At 41.0% G+C, this 26,559-nt stretch overlaps 3 protein-coding genes across 5 annotated transcripts; 1 reads left to right on the top strand and 2 right to left on the bottom strand.

The window, feature by feature from the left end:
- Positions 1-1,194: 1,194 nt before the first annotated feature.
- fancb (FA complementation group B) lies at positions 1,195-6,728 on the bottom strand. Its single transcript, XM_028392965.1, has 8 exons — positions 5,754-6,728; positions 5,543-5,683; positions 5,355-5,444; positions 4,782-4,910; positions 3,848-4,020; positions 2,623-3,041; positions 2,302-2,542; positions 1,195-1,797 (listed from the first exon to the last, which is right to left on the bottom strand). Exons 1-8 carry the CDS (start codon positions 6,657-6,659, stop codon positions 1,383-1,385), a joined length of 2,514 nt encoding a protein of 837 aa, XP_028248766.1. The 5' UTR covers positions 6,660-6,728; the 3' UTR covers positions 1,195-1,382.
- A 17-nt stretch (positions 6,729-6,745) lies between these two features.
- Positions 6,746-20,281, top strand: mospd2 (motile sperm domain containing 2). 3 transcript variants are annotated; one of them, XM_028392967.1, is made up of 16 exons: positions 6,746-6,887; positions 6,986-7,233; positions 7,330-7,387; positions 7,803-7,958; positions 8,673-8,759; positions 8,840-8,994; positions 10,147-10,207; positions 10,312-10,350; positions 10,431-10,555; positions 10,735-10,908; positions 14,489-14,607; positions 17,711-17,804; positions 17,932-18,028; positions 18,517-18,637; positions 18,771-18,873; positions 19,814-20,281. In XM_028392967.1, the coding sequence occupies exons 2-16, from the start codon at positions 7,201-7,203 to the stop codon at positions 19,967-19,969; spliced, it is 1,578 nt and encodes a 525-aa protein (XP_028248768.1). In that variant the 5' UTR covers positions 6,746-6,887; positions 6,986-7,200; the 3' UTR covers positions 19,970-20,281. The 3 variants fall into 3 exon arrangements, with proteins under 3 accessions (XP_028248768.1, XP_028248769.1, XP_028248767.1); XM_028392968.1 differs by lacking the exon at positions 6,746-6,887 and having other exon boundaries at positions 6,894-7,233; positions 19,817-20,281; XM_028392966.1 differs by lacking the exon at positions 6,746-6,887 and having other exon boundaries at positions 6,894-7,233.
- A 1,688-nt stretch (positions 20,282-21,969) lies between these two features.
- Positions 21,970-26,218, bottom strand: LOC114425970 (ankyrin repeat and SOCS box protein 9-like). Its single transcript, XM_028392969.1, has 7 exons — positions 25,273-26,218; positions 25,107-25,186; positions 24,910-25,017; positions 24,495-24,645; positions 24,098-24,232; positions 23,055-23,246; positions 21,970-22,914 (listed from the first exon to the last, which is right to left on the bottom strand). Exons 1-7 carry the CDS (start codon positions 25,352-25,354, stop codon positions 22,745-22,747), a joined length of 918 nt encoding a protein of 305 aa, XP_028248770.1. The 5' UTR covers positions 25,355-26,218; the 3' UTR covers positions 21,970-22,744.
- Between the last annotated feature and the right edge of the window lie 341 nt (positions 26,219-26,559).

Below are 26,559 nucleotides of genomic sequence, written 5' to 3'. Positions count from 1 at the left end.
AAGTATCTGCATATCCTCTGATTTGTGTCTTTGTGGCAAGAGGATCTTTTAAAGACAAACCCACAGATCCGGGTAGGTAGGTTATTTTTTTATTAATTATTTTGCAGCCACGAGTTCATGTAAATTCCCTAAACTGAGGATTGATAAGAAATAATTTGCTGGAAAAGGCCTCGACTTCAAATTGTATGAAATTCAGAAGCTGTTTTCAGTTAGTTCTCTCTAAGAACAGGTCTATCTAGAAACAACACAATTGTGGGGCTTTCCTGCAGAGCCTCAGGAACAGCTGGACCTGCACATACTTGGATGGAGAGTGTGTAATTAATCATAATCTTCTGATAAGAGCAATTGTTTAGGTGCCTCTGCATGAGAGTATGATTGAAATTAACAGTGCTGGAAACTGAAGTATTATTTAAAGCAATAAAAAATATTTCCTAATCTAACCTATCTAACCTACAGCCATGCTGCTGCACTATAAAACATTGAAGTAGAATATTTTGATAAATATATGTTTCTGCTATTTAAAGGGGTCCTGTAGCAATGAGTCCAGTAGAGCTGTTATGTGCAATGAAGCAGAAATACTAAAGGTGTAGAAGATGAGTTTATCTCTCCTCAGACTGTAAACACATGGAGAAGCTCCCAGAACTAACAAAATTCACTTCCTACAGGGAGATAAAAAAGAACCCTTCACCATCCCTAGGACCCAACACTACTGGTCAAGCTTCCACAGACCTTATGTATCCACCAAAAGCGAAGATGTTTGAAGTATGATTTGATGTTTACTTGGATGAATGGTATTGTAGCTACAGTGCTGACAGAGTGTGCTGCGTCACGGGAGAAAAAGCTTCCAAGGACTTGTTTTTCTTTACATCATTTCACAGCAAAACAACTGAGCCGTGAGGGGAAAGTACCACTAAAAGCTTTCACTCAACTACAGCCAGTCAGTCAATGTATAAAACTTTGCAATACCATCATCTGCTGTCTTTATTCATAACAGTTCTTTTTCTGGGATGAAAGAGATCTCCGTCTCTTACTGAATAGCATGCAGCAGAGGCAGCAACAGACATAAAAGGGTGTTTTTGAAGACAGAGGGTCCAAAGAGAACAGAACAGAAGAATGAGCTGAGCAGAGAGCTGTATCACAACAGCATCAGATTAAGGCTGTAAAACCCAGGAGGTGGTGGCTGAGGCTGAATAGATATAAACCCTACGAGGCTGAGTGAGTAAGAACATAAGAAAGCCAGGAGCACGGGCAGGTTCTCAGTGCAGTGAATCATACATGACACAATAAAAGACCTGGTATTTATTATTTATTTTGTACTGTTGTGGTGTCGTAGTGAAGACTTAAGAGGCAGGATTTTCAACAATAATCACGTCTGCAGCAAATTAGCTGACCAAAGTCCTCTGAGTCTCTAAGAGAGCTGCCAAATCTCCTTTGAGTTGGACTTCACACATACCTTGGATCAGTTTACGATACCTCACCACATCCACCAGGGGGCTCAGCCTCATCTTACTCCTTTCCACATCCCGCTGCCACACCTCTCTACACCTCTGGAGCCCCTCTACTGACCTCGTCTCAAGCTTTTCTTCATTTCCGGTGGTCTTCCTCTTGGCCCCCTCCTCATCTTCTTCACTCAATAGCTCTGACACACACTGTTTGAGCGACACCACCTCTTTTTCTAATGCTAAAGCAAATATTTGAGATGTACCCTCGTCTCTTGTTCTTTTGACAGGATGGATGGAGCAGGTTGCAGGGAGGTAAGCCAACAGTGAGTGCAGGAACTGGATCATCTGTAGGTGGCTGCGAACACAGAAGAGGATCCAGAAGAGCTATTTCAAAAAACATGGCAATAGAGGAACTTTATTTTTTTTACTAAGTTTTTTTTTCATTTGTTACCACCCCAGGATTTGTAATTTTAAGTGCTGCTTGGCAAAAGTGAATTATCATGCTGACATACATTAGATCAACTGTAAATCTATTAATATAAATTGAGGATCATTCAGACATAGCTCTTAGTATTCAATCTTTTTTCTGATATAAGCATTAAATAAGCAGCAAGTCACATTTCAGATGATGCAAACCAACAAATGAAAAATGAGAAAAACAGGGCTGGCATCATCAGTACCAGGTGGACACAGACTGACCTGTCTCGTGGTGTTTTTTTTATCTAATGGTTCCTTATTATTTATTTGATTGACTTTTTGTTACAATGAAAACTTGTAGTCAAAACATACTACCATTCAAACAAATCTGAGACTAGCAATATGACCTTCATACTGGTATCCGTCAATGAAAATAGTTTACCTGGAATGGACTGACAGTTCCCCCTTGAAAGGTGTTATCTGATGCCAGCGGAACAGCATGAGAGCAGATGGTCCTGAGGAGTTTAATAGTAGATACTGAGGACTTGCTTCTAGCTTCTTGCAACCCACTGTTTTCTGAATCCAGCTATCTATAGCCCTTAAGCTGTAGTCTGGAGAGTCTATGTGGAAGACCCAGCGGTCCAGCACTGCCAACAAACTCAGCAGGTCCTCTCTAGTTTCACCTGGGCAAAACAATAGAGGAGACTAATAAGCATACATGTCATGATTGACTTCTTATGTTGTAGACTTGTGTGTGTTTTACCAGTTTTGAGTTCGAGGGTTTTCAGCAGTTGTGACTGGAAATCATGAATGTCTAAATCAATCTGACCACAATCCAGGAAGGCCGGCGTCGAGTTGCTCACAGAGGCAAAAGCATTGCATCTTTGGATGTAATGGAGCATGACACGGCACTTGACACAGCCAGAGTTCAACAAAGGTGTCAGTTTGGTCACCGCAGTCACAGCCAGTCTGCATGTGTTGAGATCATTGGGTCTGCTGGCGTTGTGCTGCTTGCTTCTTTTGGCCTCAGGCTCTGAGAACATGGAGGCAGAGGAGGAGGAGGATGATGATGAGGGGCAGGGTGCAGGAAGCCAGAATACTTGGCTCTGGGTCTGGATGACTGCGGGTGTCGAGTTCAGGCCCGTCTCTGTCAGGATAGATAAGCTCACGCTGGTCACAGGTCTGGAACAAAAATAACACATCACTAACAATCAGATATCACATGGATGGCGGATAATCAGACTGGAAATGAGATACAAAGCAACAGACTGTGTGTGCATGTGTGTACTTGTGAAAGGATTAGCAGCATTATTTTCAGGTGTTAAAATGACATTAGCTGTACCAATCAAAACAGTATTATAGAAGCTCTTGAGACAGTCTGCCAGCAGTAATTTCTACTAGAAAAAAATTAAAAAGGAAAAACAGGAAAAGGCAATAAGAGCTTAAAAGTTATTCAGAAAGTGTTGCCATAGTGACCATCAAGTAGCCCTGATTTTGTACTGACGTTAGGGGCAATCAAGGAGGCAGTTAGTCCTGTTTGTTAACAGAATCTAGGTGGTATTTATTTTTTTTTTAGAAGAAAGCATCATTGATTTAATTGTGTGAAAAAGCTTTTTGTTTTTTCTTGTGATTTACTCAGCATGATCGCTTCACCTCAACAGCAGCAGATTAATCAGGCAGCACTGATAGGGTCTGACAGCTGGACAGTAAGTACTTGTCACTTGTCATGTGACAAAAACATGGATCTCATATTAAATTGTCCTGTTTTTTCCCCCATGCACACAGGGATCCACTCAACCAAATCAACCTCTCAGGCCTGACTAATCATAAAGTACAGTTTTAGAAGAATCACTTACAACTTCCTGTTTAGATCATTTTGTCTTTTGTGACCTACAGTTTAGAAATCTTGTACAATAGCAAGCATATGCTTCACACCAGATTGTTACAAGATACAATTATAAACAAATGTAAAAACAAATAATTCTTACGCAGAGATGTCAGTAGTTAGTATCACTCCCACAACCATTCGGTCCTCAATGATGTGATGCCACAGCTTGTCAGTTTGAGGTTTTGAAGACACTGCTGGCATGTCTTGCATCTTGTCATCTAAGCCCTCATCCTTTGACTCATCATCGCAGTCCCACAGAGCAATAAGGCCTTCCTAGACAAGAGAGTGCAAAGACTATAATCAGCAATGACAAGTGTGTGACAGCATTGACAGCAATAGTATCCATTGTCAGCCATTTAGAACCAGAGTAGCGGACTGTATTTAAAAAACAAACAACAAAAAAAGACTTGCTATTTCCTGAATGCTGCTGTTTGAAATCAATGAATAAATAGTTTGGAAGCCTTGTATAGGGGGTTAAAGGACATACGTTTGAAGGAATACCAGCCATTTCCAACATGGAAATAAAGCGTTCATACTGCTCACTTCAAAGCCACTAGACTCTATAACAAGTCCAGTAACCTCCTCCATATATTACCACAAACTAACTGAGGCAGTGGTAGACTAGCAACTCCTGTATTCTGTGATCATCTTTGAGGAAGGTGTGTCTGATGGAAATGTAAAACAATGATAACACACTAAATACACTGTGCACTTATTCTAATATTAATTATTCAGGTGGCCTATATGTTTGCTGCTTCTCACATCTGTTCATTTGTCACCTTCCCTGTTGGTTGTTCAGTCTGCTTCCGGAGGCATGCCAACCAAGACCCACTGTAGGTAAAGCACTGACTTTACTATGGATAGATACCTCATGCTAACACACTATAAGAAACCCAACTATCCCTTTACTCTCAAGCCAAAGAACAACAATTGCAAAACACTGTAGATTTAAGACAATAAAACAAATACAAAAATGCACACAGAGCACTACACTACATATATATTCTTTGCATGTTGTCTTACATTTACAGTACCTGCTCATTCTGGGTGAGAACAGGCTCTCTCTCAGAGACCACATTAGTAAGGGTCTGGACAGACTGCCGTAGGACTCTGTCCTTCACTCTCTCTTCTCTCTGAAGCTCTTGGAGCACCGTCAATCCACTCTAAATTACAAATCATATTTGATTGACAGAACACACACTGGGTGACTGGAATTAGGTACATGTCGAGAGGTCTACATCTCATAAAAAAGACATAATATCCTCATTGGTCATTGATCAAATTCTGATAATACAATACACACATATAAATGAGTTAGCACTTTTTTTTCAGTTTTTCATTACAGTGCTTCTTTTATCCATATCTAATTCAAGCCAACAGTGGCCAACAGTATGGCTTGAATTTTAATGTTATTGAGCTATAAACGAAAGAAAATTTGTGAGTACATTCTACAAATAGAAAGTAAATTAAAACAATAACAGAATTCTAATATTAAAATAAATCACCATGTTCAAAATCTCAATCTGAAACCTTCAAAATATAACATTATATAACCATATACAGTATATTCCAGTACTGTCACACTCATCCTCCGTGTAAGACCTTACCTGAAGCCTGGACTCTAGAGCTTGAAGAGTGAGGAGATAGTTCTCTGGTGGAGGCGGAGATGTATTTGCTACTTCAGTGTCCTGTCCATGCTGAAACATGTATTTTCAATTAGTCCCATTGCTGTATTCTGTCTTTGCACTTAATACATGTAATATGACGTAAAAACAAATTTAAAAATATGCATTACCGAATATGAAATACCACAGAGGTCGGTGATGAGGAATTTTTCTAGAGGCTGATTGTTAAAAACCAGCAGCATCTGGTCTGTTCCACATCCCAGAAAGTCATCCACATGGACAGAGCTGACACCTGACCAGACAGAAGCAACCTGTAGAGAAGAGGGATTATTAGAAACTATATGAACTCACTGAAAGAAGACTGACACTAGTTTAACATACCTGAAATGTGTCCTTCCGTATGGCGCAAACATGCCCCTGGTGAAAGAACACGACAAACAGGCAGCCATTTCTTCCTGTGTTAGCCTCTTGAATATGTTCAGGTTCCTTAAAGGGTAGCTGACACGTGTCTTTTACTATCCCATTCTCAAAATATACAAGTTGCTGATTTGATGTTGCTGCAACTGCAGTGCATTCCAGCACGTCGTCCACTCTGTCAGCAGAGAGCACCAACATGCACTGTGTGATGCTGATGTAGGGATGAGGCAAAATCACAGACCCGTCAAAAAGCTGTCCATCCTCAGTAAAACAGCCAAGAGTCTGGCTGTTCGAGGGTTGCTCTGAATTACTTTGCAGCCCAAGAACAAACACCTGTCCTTTATAGAGGGGGAGCTCTCCCACAACACTGTGGGACCACTGAATGGGTAACTGTCTCACTTCTCCTGCCTGCAGAGATGTATAGTATACACAGTCGCCATGGGTCCACAGCACTGTGGGGCCCTGCATGATGTATACTTTCTCCTTCATTTGATATGGGAGTTTAAACTCAATGCAGGGCTCCAGTCGGTTTGAGCTGCTCAGCGTGAGAAGTTTATACTGGAAGCTCTCGCCTTTTTCATTCGTCTTTGTCACTAAAATGAACGGGGCTGCGAGTCTCTTCTGAACGTCTAAGGCACCTTTACATCTTACAATATCCACATGAGCTGACCGTTTCCTGCTGATGACAGCTGTTCCATCGGCTGCCTTCAGGAACCGGTTGTTTTCCCTTTCATATGACAGTCTGCGAAATATCAACTCGCTTCTTTCATTTGTAGTTGAATCACGTTTGCAGGTAAATAGGATTATCTTTCCACAGAAGGAAAGCTGATGCGGATTTCGATACAAATCTTCTGAGAGCAATATCTCCATTATGCAACAGAGAAGCTTCTGGTTCCTACCAGTTCGACTCCACTTTATTGACGGCGTGAATTACTTCCTAAACTGGGGAACTCGCTGTCACGAAAGACGTGTTAGCAGTCTACATGAATGAGAGAATACTTGCTAAATTTACTTTTAGAGAAATGAAGCAGTTACTGTAGCTCAAAGTAGCGCGCCAACAGGAACCACACGCTTCCTGTTTACCGAAATGCATTGTGGGTAAGAGTTGCTAAAGAAAAGTCTGTTGACAGGATCAAAGCTAAAGCGTGTCTTCTGTTTGCTCTGTAATCAAACAAACTCACTGTATGAATGATTAGGGACTCTGTTGGTTACCATCGTGAACACAATGCAACACTTTCGCCACTCGTTCACATCAAGGAAACAACTGGAGCGGAGAGGCGGAGCCCTGACCGGAGCCAAAATGGAAGCGATCGGACGTCAGTTTCACACTTCGCACTGATTCATCCAAAACATCAGCTAGCTAACTAGCTGCCTCAACGCGGAACTACATCAAAACCCGGGACAGCTGAATATGGCTGAAGTTGATTCACACGAAGGGGAGCAGGTATGTTTAACAATCGCTAGAGGATATGTTTTAATTCTATTTGTCTTCAGTTCAAACCGAAGACATGTGTGACATGAAGCAACTCTGTTTTGACAGGACCTTGAAAAGAAAATTGAGGAGACAAGGCAGAGATTCAAGAATGAGTTACTGCAAGGTAACTGTCACTGTGAATAACATAAACTGACTCCCTGATCCACTCACTTGGTCTGGGAGAGTTTTATATTACAGTAGGTCAGCTCATATTTACACAGAAACACTGTACGTGAAGTGTAAACAAGTTAAGTTTCTTTACGTCATGATGGCAACATGTTGACCTAAATGCTAAGAGCCAAGATAAGCTGCAGGAAATAACAAGCTAACGTTAGCTCTGTATTGCTACAAGTACCAGAGTCAAACATTTTATTAGTGCAATATTATAGCCAGAAATATGGACTTTGAGTTTATGTGGCATTATAGCATTATGGGCATTCTAAGGCGTTTAAATAGGAAGGTCAATGTGAGTGAAAGTGAACTGTATACTTTACTATTTTAATTTAAAACGTCATGTGACGTCGTCTTAATGTCTTCAGATTCCACAGATAAGTATGACTGCAGAGACGTGGAAAAGCTTCAGAAAGATGACGCTCTGGTGGAAGGATACTTGGCATGGAGGCTTAATGTGGTTGATGATGCCTTGAAAATGATTGATGAAAGCTTTCAGTGGAGAAAGGAGTTTGGTGTGAATGGTAAGAAGTTCTATTCTTAAATTTTCCTTTTTCCTTTTTTTTTACACAACCCTCTAATTAAAAGTAATTACTTCCTCCTTCCCCCTTAATGCCAGTATTCAGTGCTGGGAAGTTTCTTCAGTCATCGTTCCAAAGAAAACTATTATTTGGCATCAGACAGATTGAAGTTGAACATCCAAGCCCTGCCCTAAAAGCAGCATTGTTGACATTTCTATATTTAGATGTTTGCAAGCTTGCAACACAAATCGATGGTTGTTTTTGTGCCACTGTGGGATGAACCCACACAAAGTGTCATTGTGTGTTAAACACCCATATACTCCTTACTTAGGCTCTCCCCCTAGAGAACAATCACCACTGTTTCTTCGTAGGAATGTCAGAGTTAGTGTGCTGGCCTTTAAATCCAGTAAATTCAATTTGTCAACAAGTTGTTTTAAGGAAATTTGATTTATTTAGCTATCAGCAGTTAGAGTCATCTAGAGCCAGATGTTTTTAGAACTTTATGCCAATTTCTGACAACTCAAAGCAGGCCTGCTTTATATGGAAACTGCCATTCACAGCAGCAGTCGGGGTTTAGTGCTGGTTTAACATGATTCATGCATGTTTGGGACAGCTGAAAAGATGCACACAAAACAAATCAATCCTGTTTTTTGCCTTCAGTCCAATATCGTGTGCTCTATAGTGTGTAATCTGCCGTCTTGTGTGTGTGTGTTTCAGATGTTAGTGAGAGCACCATTCCCAAATGGATGTTCGAGACCGGTGCAGTCTACCTCCATGGATATGACAAAGAAGGAAACAAGCTCTGTATGCACATATGCTGTATTCTTATAAATACAATGACATAAATATAAAAGTGCTCGTATCTTATTTTGAATTTGCTTTAGTTTGGTTTAAGGTGAAGCTGCACGTCAAAGATGCAAAAACCATTCTGGATAAGAAGAAGTACGTCGCCTTCTGGCTGGAGCGGTATGCCAAGAAAGAACCAGGAATGCCACTCACTGTTGTGTTTGACATGGCCGAGTCAGGCCTCAGCAATATAGTAAGTCACAACAAAGGTGTTTACCGGGATTTAGGATGTTATTATAATCATTTATGTTATGTCTTAAGTTTAGTTAAGTCTATAATTAAGATCCAGATTACCAAAACCAACGTCATGTTGCATTTTCATTCCTTTCCTGTTACACAAGATTCCCTGTGACTGCTGCTGCAGTGCTGTTGACCATGCTCACATTTCTTGCTGTTCGAGCTGTGGTCTTGCAGGGACGGATGCTTTTCACTGGTTTTACACTTTGGAGATTAAAGTAACCTTTAAATCCTGATGGTCAACTCAAGCGGACTGTCTAATCCGTAGGCTCGCTGTGTCACAGGCGTTAGCTTCGTGATGAAGCCTGTCTTGTCAGTAAGCGTACTTATTAGCTGGGTTCTCTCCTGGAGAAATGGCTCAATTAAGGAAAAATAAACCAGCACAAGCAAAGGAGAAAAATAAATAGCAGCACTAGATATAAAATGAGTAGATTAGAGGATCATTTTGGAAAAGGAGCCTTATTGAGGCCTGTTGAACCACAGTACGAGCTAGAGTACGGGTAGACGCTGTGATCTCATTAAGGCTCGGGGAGTGAGTCTCCTGCATAGCAATGAGGCTTGTAGCCAATTATGGAGCCTAGCACGGGTATAAGGGCTGTATCTATTGACATATTGGCTGTTTGTCTGGTGGTTTTAATTAACATAAAAGAGTAAAGGGAACATTTATCATATTCACTTAAAATGATTTATACCATCGAAGAGCCTTTCACCTGGAGGATGCATGCTTCAGACGAATGTTTAAGGACACTGAATCGGAGACACTTTATTATTTATGTTTGCTAAGCACATTGAAGTCGCTCGTTTATAAGGTTTAGCAGCATTGTAGCATAAGACTTAAAATGAAATGTAACATAGCTGACAAAATTAGCTGAGCAACATTTTATTTAGACTCTGTCTGACCATGTTTGAGATTAAGCAGTGGATCGTTCAGAGGAGCTTGGGATGAATTTTCATTTTATGTTTAAGTGGGTCATTTCAGATCTAGAGGCAGTTCAAAAAGAACAAACATCCTCCCCAGTGAAAATCGTTTGTTAAAGCATATTTTATATTCGCAGGCTTTTTGTGATGTTCTCCTTGTATAAATTATTGTTTTTGTTCCTTGTTTCAGGACATGGACTTTGTGAAGTACATCATTAACTGCTTCAAAGTTTACTATCCAAAGTTTTTATGTAAGTAGCAAAAGTTGTTTAAAAAGCACATCAGATATTGTGACCACATTCACTCACTTTTTGTGAATCATAGCCTCTCTAAACTTTTTTTTTAATCATTTCAGCCAAAATGATCATTGTGGACATGCCCTGGATCATGAATGGTATGTCTGTTTACTCTTTTTTATATATATATTGATCGGTGTCTTACTATATCTGATGACTGCACTTGACTTCTCTATAGCTGCATGGAAGATTGTGAAGTCATGGCTGGGTCCAGAGGCCATCAGTAAGCTTAAGTTTGCATCCAAAGCTGAGGTCCATTCATTCATAGACATGGAGTATCTGCCACCTCACATGGGTGGAACGGTACGTCTTATACAAACATCTTATTTTGTATTAAATTATTTTTGTTAGTCACTTTTATTTGTTCCTATGCCAGTCTTGGAACCCATCAAAGGGTTCATTAAATCATCTTTAATTTAATAGATTTGTCCCATTAGAGACCCATGCTTCTCAGTAATATAACTTATCTGCCTGTGTTCCAGGACTCCTTCAAGTATAGCTACCCGCCTCTGCCTGACGATGACTTCCAAACGCCCATCTGTGATAACGGCCCTATTGTAAGTGAAGATGAGACGGAAAGCAAAGAGTGTGAAGTGGAGCGCAAAGATTCCCTTGAGTCCAGCTTCAACTCTGAGGTTGTGGCAAAGCCCAAAAAGGTACATTTTCTGGTTTAGTCTCTTAGGAGTGTAGATGCACTTTAAATCGCTGGCTTATAATTCTGTTGCACCACAGGAACGCTCCTTTGGTGTTGTTCAAATCCACTGGCAGATCGATAGAGTGATCATTTTTTTTAGAATATGGATGAGTCGGGGTCATTTTTAAATACTATTGTTAAGTAACCGTGATGCTGTAGAACTGAGCAGCTCATATATGATTCAGTTCGGAAAGTAGCGTCCATCTTCCTCATAGACTGGCCACTCTGTTGATGCAGTGTGATCAGAGATTCACCCTGGTTCTACTTCTGCTTCTTTTCTGTAAGTTGAGACTCGTATTACAGCATGTAATCCGGCAGCGTTGCGCTCTAATATGGTAAACAGGAAGCTTGTACTCATTGTCTCTTTGAAGGTGACTCCTAATGTATTTGGCACAGTTAAATCCTGCCAACAAAGCCTTTGCATCACAGACAGCGCACTGCTTCTCTCTGTCTCTGAGTATGGTCCACAGGGGTTATCAAGGCGGGTTACTTAAGTTCTTCCACGCTGTAGCTGGATTCCCATTCCCCGACAGCGTGCGACACCTTCATTGAGACGCCCCACAGCCACTGTCGCCTCCCTCTCACTGGGACTGGAGCTTATGTCACAGTTTATACTCGCTCTCTACAGGACTATCCAGCTCTCACCTCATAATCTATTTAGCTTCTTTTCTAGCTGCTAGCAGTTTCAGGAAATGTGTGTTGAAGAAAGTCATGCATTTACATTATATTGGCGTATATTTATTCTGTTAGGGCTCTTGATTTTCTGTCACTGCCAGAACACAGTTGACTTGAGGTTAACCTACGTTTGATGTGAGGACTAGCATCTGTCTGTGTGTTTAGCCTGCTGCCTGCAGGAAACGAGCCATCTCCTGGATATGTCCTCAGTAGTGCTATGTCACCCAAAGGGTAGTCCCATGAGCCTCCTAAGCCCCAACCAAGCAAACAGTGCCCCCATTGTTTATAAATACCACATTAGTTATGCACAACAGATTTAGATTTACAAAACAGAGATATGCAAATGATGCATTCGTTAGCTCTAACAGTAATCTACAGCCACAAGTTTGTTAATGTTCTTATTGTAAAGCACACAATGGCCTCACATGGGCCCTGGCACAATGATCTAGGGCAGCATACAGCTCCTTTTATAGAGCATTATATGCTTAATTTCATTCCCCACATTCTATGATTACATGCAGTACAATCCTCTGACGTGTCAGACTACATATCAACACACTTGTGTCAGCTCTGCAGAGAAGAGGAAGATATTTTTCAGACTAGCCCGGCGCTTTACACACACAACCACAAAGAGGTGTTAGTATTTATAATATGAGGAAGTTCATTATGTGCATGACCTCTATCTTAGGATTTAAGAACAGTTCTGGAAACTCCAGTTTTGATAATAGAGATTACATTGGTTATTCATTTAACTTCTAACACAACATGGCTCACGTGCTTATCATAACTTAGCTTATCATAACTGAAACTGAGTTGGAAACTTGAACCTTACCTCTCTGTGGTGTTATCTGCCGCAGTAGATAAGGCCTCCTTTGCAAGAACACCCCTACAAACCTCATTCTACATGTATTGAAGTTGCCAAGCTCATCACACCACCTTCCACAGCATTTGAGTTCTCTCTCTCTCACCACCTATCCTCACCCGAATTTTCCTGGGTTCATGGAAGCGCTGTCCTGATGCCTTCAGGAAGCTAACTGCCTTTCTCTCTGTTTTGAAACAAGGGCTGGAAGTGGTAAGGCAGTATAGGATCACTCCCACACAAAGGAGCTCAGAGTCTGGAAGATTTCATCAGGCTGAGAAGGCAGGTGTATTCAGGTGTTGTTGTGATTACACCTGCCTGACAGTCAACCGATGTCACACCACCAACAACAACCTTGCACATGTTCATCCCTTGACTTGTCCTGGACCTTAACATTTCAATTTGACTCTCCTGTTTTTAAAGCCACAGTTTTTTTCCCCGACCTTGCTGTCAAGGGATGAAGCTTTAATAATGGCTAGCTTTATCATCTGCACAGTGTCGTGTAAACGCTGAACCAAGTGGGACACTCATTTCACAGTTTAATTAGCTCTGACAAAGAGCAGCACAGTCACTACTGCACATCTCATACTATTTGTATCTTCTAGCCTGAGATTAACAACTACTAAGATAATTACCGTTATATTACAGTAGACCTAGCTATTAACCCTCAGCACTAAATCTTTAATCATGCCTGTTTATGAGGCGACTTTTTTAACGCTAAGCGCTCTGTGCCTTCTCTCCTAACACTATCTTTGTTACTAAGCCTGTGATAGTCAAGACTATCGCCTTTTAATATGTACTCTAAAATGAACTAAACACTCATTTCAAATCAGTGGTGATTTTATTGCATTTCATATCATACACAATGTGTAGCAATAATGAAGTATTACAATTTTTAGATGTTGTTTGTTATGATTGTTTGTTTGTACCTGATGATTACCGGTAGTGTTATTTTAATTTCTCGAAGTAATTACAATTTGTATTGTTCTATGTTGGTCAATACTGGAATTATGTATGGCAGAATCAGTGCCAATAACAGTACTGTTCTTTTAATTGTGTTTAATTTTGTATGGAATTGCATACTATTTCAAAAATGTCCTCAATTCAAATTTTTTTTTGCTCTTTTATTTGACTCACATGATCACACTAATTTGTGTTAAGCTTGCTCTTTTAAATTTTGAATAAATAGAGACATTTCATCAGCAGCTCATTATCTCCTGATGTCTTTATTGTGGCAGTTTCATGACAGCCAGCTATAAAAATTAAGATGACGTTTTTATTTGCTTATCGCAGCAAATTGCACAATTCTCCGGCAAGTCACACATGTTCCTGTTTAATGCAGTGACTGCTCAACTTTGACCCTCACCTCACCAACCAATGTGCTTCACCACCCTTCATCTATTTCACACACTGCGAGGTGCCAGCAGCACCGTAAAAAGCATCCATCTTCCAAACTGACCCACTTTATTTGTAATACGAAACGTTTACAGAGTGTTTTCCCCCAGTTTCTTTCCTGTCAGCTGTCCTTTGGTCTCGCGGTTGGTCTGCTGATGATTTGAAGACAATGTTTATTGGGTGATGAAGTCAAAATGTCCAAGTATGAGTAATGTGACTTCTGTACTGGTTGAACTGCTTTGGTTGGAGGATTGTTTTTAAGTCATGAGTTTGTGGGTTATTTTAGTTCCACAATTTCATGGACACGCTGCTTTTTTGTGCTCCCTCTGGAGGCCACTAGGACTAAGGGTCAGGAGTTTCATAGGAGTTTCCTAGTAAATGAAGACATTCATTTTTCAGACAAAAAAGATGACATAACATTTCATTTTAATTTCACCAGAGCAATCCATTAGTCATCACAGATGGCAATGTCAAGCCATTCATTAACTGATAGCTTTCTCTTCATGAAGGGCAAGGGTCAAATCTATCAGAGACGGAACCAGATACAGGGTCACGTGATTACATTATCAGTGTTATGTGCGTCTTTCTAATTAAGTGGTCTTTGTTGTTGCAGGTGAATTTCCTGGAAGACAGTTTGAGGTCAGAGGAGAATGATAGACTAGATACAAGCGCCAGGAGCAAAGGAGCCAGGAAGCCGATGACCACCTTCAAAGGGCCTCTGCTGGATGTTAGGTAGGTCACACACTGCACAGGAACTTCTCTGTTTGGTCATCATTTTGTCATGTGTGAACTTTCACACATCTCATTGTTTGTTCCCCATGACGGTGACGCATCCCCTGAGTTTTCCTTTGTGTGCTGTTTTGGCTGTTCTAGTAATGTGGGCTTATGTTAGTCAAGACTGCAATTCAGAATGAAGGCATTCAAATGGATTGTATGTGCAAATATTCATGGTCTCCAAAAGATGAATCCTACTGACTCAGGAGTATCCAACTCCTTCACTATGGTCTCATTAAGATCCAGACATGTTTTGTAATGAAATGTTTTGGATGGATTGCCATGTATGTGTATACCCAGAAGATGAACTTTTTCATGTAGCGTCAATATAAAGGTTTTATTTGAGGTTTTATAAAACTGAGGCCTTAGCTGTAGGTGCTGATTGGCAAATGTTAGACAAATAATAATCATTTGTATTGATGTAAGTATGTTGGCATCGGCATCTAGCTCAAAGCACAACTAGTCCTGATGTGCACAACTAGAGAGCTGCTGTAATATTTAGGTCACTTTCACACTCATAAATCGGCAGATTTGCTGCAGTCCCAGGCAAAAAAAAGAAGTCTTTTTACTTCTCTTCCATTTTTTGTTGATGATGGCTTGTTTTGCAAACAAACCTACTATAGGAGTAACCATGACATCATGCAGGCTTGATCATCAAACCAGTGGATTGGTCATTAGTGCTATGGACCTACACACAGAGACATCGTGTTCTGGTGACAGCAGATCATGCAGCTCATTAAGTATATACAACATATGTATAGCTCTCACCAAAACACATTATTTCTTGAGGGTGCTGTTAGTATTGGATAGGTCTGTCAGCTGATTATAATTGGATTTATAAAAATTTTACATCTTTTTTTACTGTACACACATATTGACTCCATGTGCTGACAGGCACGACTGACTCATGGTTACCTAGTGATGTGTGTGGATACCGGTCGTTTCCCCTCCTCATCAGAAGATGGATTTTGTTGCTTTCGAATTCATGCTATAAAACACTGAGCTTTGCGCACACATGTCTAGCAGGAGAGGTTGTGGCTAAAGAGGGCAAAGCTAAAATATGGTAAACAATTAGAACCGTCTGCTACTGCAGTGAAACTTGAGTGTTCTACAGTATATCTATATACCATATGTTGTTTTATATTTGTTTTATATTTTGTTGTGCGATCAAAATGATCTTCAACTGACTCAAACAAAGTTTAATTGGGAGAATATACAGTAGCACATCTGCACCTATACCGTACCAGTGCTAAAAGTCCATTCGTGTTTGTGTGATTTACAAGGTCTGAGAGGTCACCAAAGTTCTACTGGCTTGATGCTGAGAACTGTTTTGTATTTTACTCATCCTTGATTTGTTTCTAGCATCTCAGCAGACCCCCTTTGGGGGCATCAAAGCAGGCTGTACTTTTAGCTAGGTATCACTAATGACTGAGTGTATTCAGGAGCCACATTCAAACAGGGTTTTAATTTTAACTGCACATTTTGGCAAAAACATGTTTTTTTAAATATTGACTCCAAGCCTTGAGTCATTATTGATTAGTTTTATATTCCAGTTGATCTGGTCACACATTGGCAGGAATGGTTACTTCCAGTCAATTGTTCAATGAGCTGAAATGAGTCCCTGTTGTTTATTATTAACAGTGCAACACTAATCAGTGAGAAACAGCCGAGCCAATGATCAATTACTTTAAGAAAGGAGCACTCATCACCTCTTGCGTGTCAACACATCATATATATTAAATGAACCTTTATTGAATTGCGAATGTTTGCTGACTTCAAAAGCAGCGTACTGCGAAGGAGTACAGCAATCACACAGTGATCTGACTGGTCCCTGAGTAAATACCTGGCAGTGCCTGTACCTCGTGCAGTGTGTAAGATGTTACTCTTCATTTTCATTAAATAATGTCCGTTGAGTTGGGTTTTCACAGTGTAACAGCTTTGATGTGGGGATTTTGACAGCTCTGGGCTGTGAATTATAGTGATAAACAGATTTAAATGAGCCTTAAATGCAATTATGTTTCAAAGCTGTGTAGCCTTAATTCGAGACTGGAGGCTTTTGAGTAGAGGAGGGGTCTTTGATCTTGTGTTTGCCCAAGGTTTCTACAGCCTGAAGACTCACTCTGAGCTCACACAAATGCTTGACTCTACTGCTGTTTAAATAGAGGAAAAAAAGAACATACAAGGACATAAAAAAGAAAAAATAATCTTTGTTCTTAGCAGCTTTAGTCCATGAAACATAGCCAAGCAGCCGTATCATGATAAACCTTATATACACATAAGGCAGTTATTATAATCCATGCTAGTTTCTTCTGAGCAAAATTTAAGTCCCCAGTGCAATAAGCGTTAACTGTGCACTGAGGCCACATTTATCACACCAGAAGCTATTTATAGCCACAAGTGCAATGGCCGTTCAAAACAAGCCTACCGGAAGAGGAGTGATTGAGTTCTGTATCGTTCCATACTCGGGGTCCTGAGGACGACACCTGCTGCATTCCTCTGTAAAACTTGGGTTAGAACACTACTTTAGGCAATAACAAAATTCAGACAGCAGTTAGTAGTGTGAACTAACTAAGGCAGGCATTGCTAAATAAATGTAAAAAATTAGATTTCTCAATTGCATGCCTTTCCACCTCATGGAATAAAATAAGTAGTGGGACAGCTAATATTTACTACAGATAGCTCCCACTACTTCATTTGGTGATTATAAGTTTGGGCTTAGTTACTGAATAAGCTGCTCAACTTATAGCCTCCAGGCAGCTAAGGGACGGGAGCTCCCTTCTAGGGAGGTTTCCTATTTAGATGTGGAAGCAAACCGTCTATTGGTTATTACAGGGAGGAGGGAGTTGTGGTCGCTGTGGCTGCCAAAATGCTGTGGAATAAAGGTCGTCAGCTCCCAGCATCCGCTAACTCCCTGAGGCCTGATATACCTGCCAAATGTAAAAACAAGGATTTTAAGTAAATAAGTATGTAGCAGCTCGGTCTGTATTAATGGGAATAACAAAGCATGTTGCAGTGCAAATAGAAATGTAATAGTATTTTGTCTCTCTCTCTGTTTCTTCAGCCCGGCAGAGGAGCTCAGCTTTGGCTCTGGAGAGACGGAGAAGAAAAGCCTCATTATCCTGAGCAATGTGACCAAAAATCAGGTGGCCTTCAAGGTGAGATTAAAGGCATTCACCTTCAAGTGTGTGGCCTAATTGAGTGCTTTGAATGAGTCAACAAAACAAGCACTTGTTTTTAAAGCTGGACAAAATTTCATGCAGTGGTGTATAAATGTCTCCACAGGTGCGGACGACCGCGCCTGAGAAGTACAGAGTGAAGCCCAGTAGCAGCTGTTGCGAACCAGGAGCTTCTGTAGAAATAGTGGTGTCCTTACACGGAGGTACAGTGCACTTTACGCTCTGCACTCACAGCAAGATGTTTCAAAATGCTGAATCCTTAGAATAATCAAATGGTTCCGTCTGTTACCTTCCCAAAGTGCAGGCAGCCACTTTTCTTTGCCTGACATGCATTTTTCAAGAGTGATAAAAGAATAATCTCTCCCAAAAACAAACCATGCAACAGCTGACAGCGCTGCGTGAGATAAAACATTTTGTGGCCTTCAAGCACTAAAATGTCAGCTGTAGGTTATGATGTGCTGAACGTAGCTCAGATGAATCTGCGCAGCCCTTTTCAGCTTTTCCCCCATCTAGTTTTTATGCTGTGGTGTTTATTCTTCTTCCCCCAATACTGTCATGTCTAACACTGAGTGCTTTAAACACAGCCCCTCTACCACAGTTTAGTCATTCTTTCACATGTACTGAAAACCTGTGTTTTGGTTTCAGAAGCCTTATCTCTGTGCGTTCATGTTTTCTGTGTGGTTTCATGCAGGTTCGCAGGCCTCTCCACAGGACAGATTTTTGGTTATGGCTGCAGAGATGGACAATGCTGGATCACAAGAACTTGCACAGTTCTGGAAAGAAGTCCCCAAAGCCAAGGTCATGGAACATAGGTAGCTGTTCTCCTTAATAAACATGATAAGTTTATTAAGAAGTTGTGCTGTGTTGGCAGTTTGCTACTAGGGTCTGATTCCAATACACCTGTCAGGAGCTGTAGTTTGCATTACATTGTGTCTTCATTTCCAGATTACGCTGTCATGTTCTGGAGGGTGCTAAACCTGCAGTGAGCCTTCTGAAGGAAAGCCCTATGGAGACAGAGGCCAGTGGACAGCAGGAAATAAACACAACAGTGAGTTCAGAAAGAGAAGCATTAAACACCTTCCTTGCCATTATCTTTAACAGTTATAGTGTGGGACTTTTAACATATATTAGAACATTCAATACATTGAAACAATGCAGATTGAGCCTATTATCAGGTAAGTCTCTATATATCTGTGAGGAAGTTCTTGCACTAATATAGCAGTAACAGTGGGTTTTATGTTAACCAGCAATTGACTGGTTTACCACAGCTAAAAGAAAACACACACATTAACTAGCAGAGTGGTAGAACGTCAACATGGGATGCACCAAAGGGATTGTTTTTGATGCTATAAAATGCATGGTCAGTCGAGGGATAACAGCCTGAACGTCTCCGTTTTATATATAACGCTTTTAGCTATGAGGCTCTGAGGTCTCATGCTGCTTCAGTAAGCGTTGCCTCTTCCAAGATAACAATCTATTATTCAGGTATCATGAATGAACATAGATCAGTCTTTCTTCTCGTGAAAGTCTCCAACAAGGAAGCCACACCGATAATGATTTTTGTTAAAGAGCTAGCTAGCTTGTTTCTCTCAGTGGCTGTTTAAACTAAGCTGAGGTCTTATCACACAGGCTGAGCCACAGACCTGAAAGTGTGGCAGCACTGCAGCTTTAGGTTTATGTGATTCATGTATTTTTATTTTCAAAAATTTTTAACCATTACCATGTGGCTATCAATGTTTCTATTTACTCTGTATACGTTTTCCACCTCCTTAAAAGACACGTAACATTCTGTTTTATTACACAAATTGAATTCATGTCTCGAGTTGCCTGGAGGTGCATTTTTATGTGTCGAGGGCACATATGACACGAGAATGATGTTGTTTGTCTTACTGAAAGTAAGACAAACAACAAGCCCTGTATGCTTCCACGTCTTTCAGCACAGGGTATTAAAGGGATAAACCAGGTCACTTAACCAGTTTCTGTCTCAGCAGCTCATGCGACTAGCTGCCTGCAACTCCCGCATGGAGCAGAAGCTGAACACATGTCTATGGGTGCAGAAGGTTCTCATCGGGCTGGTGCTGGTCCTCATGGTGCTGAACCTGCTGTGCCTCTACCTGCTGGGCACGGCCCAGCGGACATCATGATCTCCCTCGACATTATCCACCCGCATCTGTCTACCGCGGTTACACAGACGGTTCCTGTGGGGCCACAGTTGACCACCCTGGGGACGGCCATCCTGCGCCGCCCTGCCCTTCCCACACAGGCTGAGGAGCAGAGCTGAGTTTAAGAACATGTGAGTTGTTGTGGAGAAAATACATGAAAAGAGATTATCTCTGGCACTCGACAAGTTTAATATAACAAAAGACAGTTTTAATAGTGCAACATTCAAATCAGTGATGTATTTTTTAAAACCGGTCATGAACAAACAAAAATAAATGTATTTATTGAAAATGTCACAATCTGTAGGACAGATCAGTTATTTTTGTGAAGATAATGTATCATTTTTTTATATTATATGCATTGACACGATATAAAATAAACAAGTTTTGTCAACTTATCTTACTTTGTTCAACATGATAAACATTCCTCCTCATATTCATAGAAAAAGTAAACTTGTAGAACTACAAACAGCACTTACACGCCCGCCATTATCTCAAGATGTAGATGTTTTGGCCACTTAGTGTCCCTGTTTAGCATAAATATTCACAATCTTTAATAAGCTCTCGTTGGAATGGAGATGCCTAATTGAAAACATCTCAACATATGACCTCACTAAACCTCTCAGCAGGCGGACCAAGGAGCCACAAGAGATCTCCGTCTCCACTATCTCCTCAATTTGTTTTAATTACCCCAACACTAAACTAAACTAAAAATACCAAAGCAATTAACTGGCGAGTGCAAGGACATGACAACACACCACTTGTAGCTTAGTAGGAACAGTTGATATCTATAACAAGATCCAGCTCGGAGCCATCAGGACGTGAGCCACTGGCCGTACAAGGACTCATCGCAGTTTTGCGCACATAAGGGGTCGTATAGCTGTTCGCAGCAGGTGGTTGCTGCTCATATTGGAGGGATGATTAAAATGATTCATGCTTATAATGAGCAAACTAATCCGTCTTTGATTTGAAACAGCAGGCAGTTGGGCACTGCACAGGATGTAAAACTTGCGTGCATGAATTTTGCACTATTTTTTGCACAAACCAGTGCACTAATGGAGTGCGTCCCTCTGGAGGATAAAAGTAAAAGCTTTGGTATCACACATAGGTGGGTTGTTTTAAGTGCATCTGAGTGCCACACTGTACCTACAGCTGAACCAGTGAAATCGTTAAGATACACTGCACAAACACCATCAGAAAACACTGCAGTGACTCAAGCAGAAAATCCGCTCATGTGACAGTGGCTCTCTGACAGACTCGTCTCGCCTGATTGTCTAGATGTCACTAATTTTGTATGTTTGTCCCAGCAGCTGCAGAAGTCAGAAGCTCCTCCGCAGTATTGATTTAACATTAAGCACCAGTTAAAATCGAAGGCCGGTTCAGCGTGTGCCTGGCCCCGGGCGCTCATACGATGTTTGATGGGACGATGATTTAGTTCGGGTGGCAAATTATGACAGAGGGATCAATGGAAAGTTAATGAGTGCTACATTTAACAAGAAGGGCGAGTGGGTGAGTTGAGTAACTGTTGCTTTTGTCACCTCTTTGCACCAGAACCACACACATCAACAGGACCTGTTATCATCTCTGTAAATAACTCTTTGAGATTAATGCTCACAATATAGAGGCGCTTATTCAGTTCCGATAAATATGATAGGTGTCCGTTACCAGTCTGCCAGTGATTTTTCTTTTGCTTTGTCTACTTTTGAGGTGACTCCTCTGATTGACAAGGTGCACAAACACACAGGTCAGAGGTCAGTGAGATTTTTTTTGTTTTCCCCCTCAAACATGCGAAAGAAGGCTCAAATAGTACAGATTGAAGTCATGCTCACATATTTATGGGAACAGTTGGTAAAACTATTGAGAGAATCAGGAGGAAGACATGGGTCTGTTTAAGCTCGAGGCGGCGGATAAACATGATTACCATGAAATCGGTCAGCGCATTGTAAACACTAGATTTGGGCAACAGAGAGGAAAGCAGTGGCCTAAATAAATAATAAAAACATTGTTTGGTTTCTCTCATCATGGCTGCATCTCAATGTTAGTACCCTCTGTTCTCATGTTGTTTTAAAAACACGAACTCCTTATTTATCTTCATAGATGAGTGCAGAGAAGAAAAGACTGGTAAACAGGTTATAGAGTGTAGCTGGGTTATAATGTACAGGTTGTTGTTTTGTCTTCTGATTGAACATACTCTTTAGAAACAGCTGACTTTTCACACAGTATTTCAAGGTATTTCAACACATCTGGACCCCATACTCAAAACAGTGATTCTTTGTCTTTACATTGAGTAAAAAACACAACAATTTCAACATCCATGTCTCCAGGATAACAGTCTCTTTTTCAGGGAACTTAATGAGTAGTTTGTTCCAAGTATTTCTGAGAACTAAAGTCAGAAGAAATCTAAATTAGTACATGTTTTTAGGGCAGAAACGTTTTAGTCACGTGATGCTGCTCCATCATGTCCAGTGAAATAATTTATTGAAGAGAATCCATTCTGTGTGTTTGGACCTCACAGCATGTCGTGTTGTCACAAGTAAACAAACACATTACATTTCAATATTTAATTAATCATTATTTTACAGCTTTTTTCCTCACTTAAAATGTTGCTTGTGATGATCTAAATGCGGCTTGTTCTACATTTATGAGAGGTCTGTCTCAGAGGAATTACAGTCAATTATTGTTATCACAGTTCTATGAGTCATGGGCACCTCCCTGCCAAGATTGTACAAGTCTGCCCCCTACTGTCTGAAAAAGTAAGTCTCAGAGTGTCAGGTTATGATGTAGCGTTGGATCTCGCCTCTGGTCTGATTGGTAGAGAAGATAGTTTATCAGCTCTTTGGGGAGGTGAAGGCCATGAATCCCATCCAGCCTCTGTTTGCCCACAGTCTTCCTGATGTATAGCCGGCACAGCTGCTTTAGAGGAAACACTCCTGGGGACAGTCAGGGGGAGAAGCAGGAGCCATGACAGAGAGATTAGCTTCCGCTCTGCCTGTGGCACCAGCCCAATATACAGGCTTTTTTCTCCCCCCCCATAACCAGCATGGCTACTTGTTTAGTTTGCTTTGAATACCTCCTGCTTCTCTTAGCAGTCTCTCTGCCTGGCTGTTGGAGGGTGCGAGGTCCAGCGGCTGTTTGCCCTCTGAGTTCATGAGGAGGCGATCTGCTCCATGGTCCAGGAGCAAAGATACCAACTCAGGGCTGGACAGGCCAGCAGCGACGTGCAGCGGTGAGTCACCAGACTCACACCTGTTCACATTAGCACCTGGAGGAAGGGACGAGTTGGAAATGTGAAAGATGTACTTTAGCAGAATATGACATCAAGATTGATGTGCAGCTGCCATCTCTGTCAACCACAATATTCAAATGGAGAAAGAAAAAAGTTATCAGCTATTGTATTTCACTTCTCAATCTGCCATCACAACAACAGTAGGCATAATAATATGTTAATTCTACTTCAAGGGGGATTTAATGTGCAATTAGAAGAAAAAATGTGTGCATATATCAGCAATCAGCTAAAATGCATTTGATGATATTGGCATATCAAATATGTGCAAAGAAATCTAATATAAAGCATCCGTGCATTACAATTAGAATTGTGGATTTAGTAAGAATTGACATTTCTCCACATGACAGATTTAAATCCATCATGTGCTACCATTACTGAGGCACAAAGACATGACCCAAAACACACAGCCAGGAACTGTAGCATCTTTATTTATATGCCTGATAAAGGTTACTATAAAAAAGATTTTGTATTGTTCTGCCCTTTGTGATTGATAAGAAATATATCAATGGCATTATTTTTTAAAGCATCCACATCAGCACCTGAATAAAAACATCTTGTTCTCCCTGAATCCAACCTCTAGCTTACCCAGAATATATTCTCACAGTATGCTAGTAGATGCTAACCCCCAGAGGAGAGGAGACGGCAAATCCAATTTTATGCAGCTCTGCAGCCACAGAAGGCTTTATACAACAGAACCCCGACAACTTGATATGTAAAGTCGGTGCAGGTTTCAGCTTTTGTTACTTCTACATTTACCTATATACCATGGTGTCAAAAATGTCCTAGATGATCAATGTTAAAGAGCAAGGGCATCATATTTGTCTCACCGAGTTGAAGCAGTTTCTTCACAGTACTTATGTGCTGATTGGAGCAGGCAACACGCAGAGGGGAGCCTAGTGCGTCGATATGCTGATCCACATCTGCACCATACTGAACGAGCAGTTCAATGCACTCAGACTGACCTGTGCAGAGTAACAAGAGTCATCATAATGAGAGCTGATGCACTTGACAGGATCTGCTGTGAAACATGCTCAGGTCTGTCAATCCCAGGGAAGAATATGCTACGTTTTATTTCAGGCCACAGCATCACTGTTTTTCAGGGTTTTTTAAAGAGATTTCTTAAAGGGTTTCTTGTGTTTTGGCACTTTTTTTTGTAGTGACTGAGTTAAGCTGGGTCAGCAGCACAGATAATCCATGCATACGCTGTGGAATGTGGCCTCTGACCTTTGGCTGCAGCCCTGTGGATTGGAGAGCTTGCTTGGCTGGTCCCCACTGAGGACGCTCCATGTTGAAGAAGCAGTGAGACACAGCTCACATGTCCCTGGGCGCAGGCTTCTGTAAGAGCTGTCTGTCCATCCACGGTTGAAGTGTTCACCTGTGTGGGAGCATGTTTTTTTTAAGAGAAATATTGAGGTTTACAGACTCAACCAGTGCCTCCAGTGTTGCACTTTATATGTGAAGGCTTGTTAATGAGTTAGTGTTTCTTTGTGGTCGGTGTCTTTGGTTAATTTTTATTCCTGAAAAGTTCAAACTAACAATAATTGATAACCAGGTAACGGCCTGAAATCATACCTTTCTTTCAAGTAAAGGCAGAAAACAAAAGGATTTGAATGAAATGGTAACCTGAAGTTTTACTGACATGTGCTCCATTTTCCATCAGAAGTTTGGCACAAGCTGTGTTTCCTTGCATGCACGCTCCATGGAGGGGAGACACGTTGTCCAAAGTGTTCAGATTCACACATAAACCCTGTGAACAAAACAACATTACTATAATATACTACAACAACATAGGATGAGATAGTCACACAAACAATAGATCTGTAAACTTGTAAACACCTGAGCAATGAGCCTCTGCAGGGTGAGGACCCGTCCATTAAAGGCTGCATCCTGAATCGGAGACCAGTCCGATTCTACATCTTTTTAAATACAGAAACATCAGGATCAACAATGAGCATGAAGTGTCTTTAGAAATCTTCCTGCTCTGCAGCCAGCTGTTACTCACCACTCATCAAACGGTTTGAAAAAAACACAGGTCCGCTGTGACAGGCTGTGTCCTGCCGAGCCTCTCTGTGTGCAGCAGACATTCTTCAGTGTCGCACCAAAAGCTGTGAACTCACCTGATTGTTGTGTGTTCCCTCTTGGATTTTATTTTATTAATTTTGTTTTTAAATAGAGACAGAGCTCAGAGGAGTGGAAGCATATCTGTTCTCAGCTCTTGTGATGTAACTTCCTCTCTTTGAGGAGCAGGAAACAGGCTGGTTAAGAGTTGCAACTGGGTTTCGGCCAGCGGAGTTGCCAGAGGCACGGAGAGGCCTGTTGAGCAGGTCTCTATATTTTGTGTGTGTGTGTAATTTGACACTTTACTCCCACACCCATCCTCTCCGGCGGAGACAAGGGCGGTGTTGGTGGAGGTTGTTGAGTTTTGGTCCACTGAACATGTAACACTCATAGTTTAGTGCTAAGAATTCACATTTGTTTGTGTTTCTTTTCTTTGTGCTTGATCACAACAGATCATTTACCTTCTTTGTCACATACATGAAAGTTGAACCCTGTTAGGTTGTTTGTTACTAAATATAATTAGTTATTAATTGTATGATGTTAAAGCTACACCCACATCACATGCAGCCTTGAAGGCTGGTCTTCAGCCTTTCAATCTGTTAATCAAGTCACATGCTGTAAATAATAAAATCCTTTATAAATTTCTACACATTTTACGCTTTTTTGGCCTCTTTACTATCGTTTATTTTGAAATAATCTCCCCTTTATGATGCTCTAATGCTTTTTACATATAATTATGTTATAACCTTGATATGACCAGCTTAGTCCTAAATGTGTGACCAGATCTTATGTCTGAAGGTAGACAGCTGATATAGTTGTGTACTGTGTGTGTGTGTGTGTGTGTGTGGATGCTGCTGTGTATATCCTGTTTTACATGCACATATAATTTTGTGTACCGGTGCTATTATAGTGTATTTAATTGGTATGGTAGCAGCTAAATAACTTTCTCACATGGTTAATCCTGAGTGTACCAGCAGCAGTGTGTGCTGTGAGCAGAGACCAGCAGAGGGCAGCCACACTCAGAGCAGACACTCAGTGCCAGTCAATACTCCCACTGTATTCCTCTGGGAGTTATTAATCCCTGGCAGCAGGCTACAAGCTTGCCACAACAATTGACTTTGTGCCTTGTCAGGGAAGGTGCATATGGATTAGAATACCATTGTACAAACTAAATGAATGCCCTCTCTGTGCTGCTGAATAATGAAGGCCCTTGATGCTTTTGTTTTACAAA

Source organism: Parambassis ranga, chromosome 21 (genome assembly GCF_900634625.1).
Source record: "Parambassis ranga chromosome 21, fParRan2.1, whole genome shotgun sequence".
Classification (NCBI taxonomy): Eukaryota; Metazoa; Chordata; class Actinopteri; family Ambassidae; genus Parambassis; species Parambassis ranga.
Note: the sequence above shows the minus strand (reverse complement) of the source record. Positions and strands in the feature narration are given on the sequence as shown.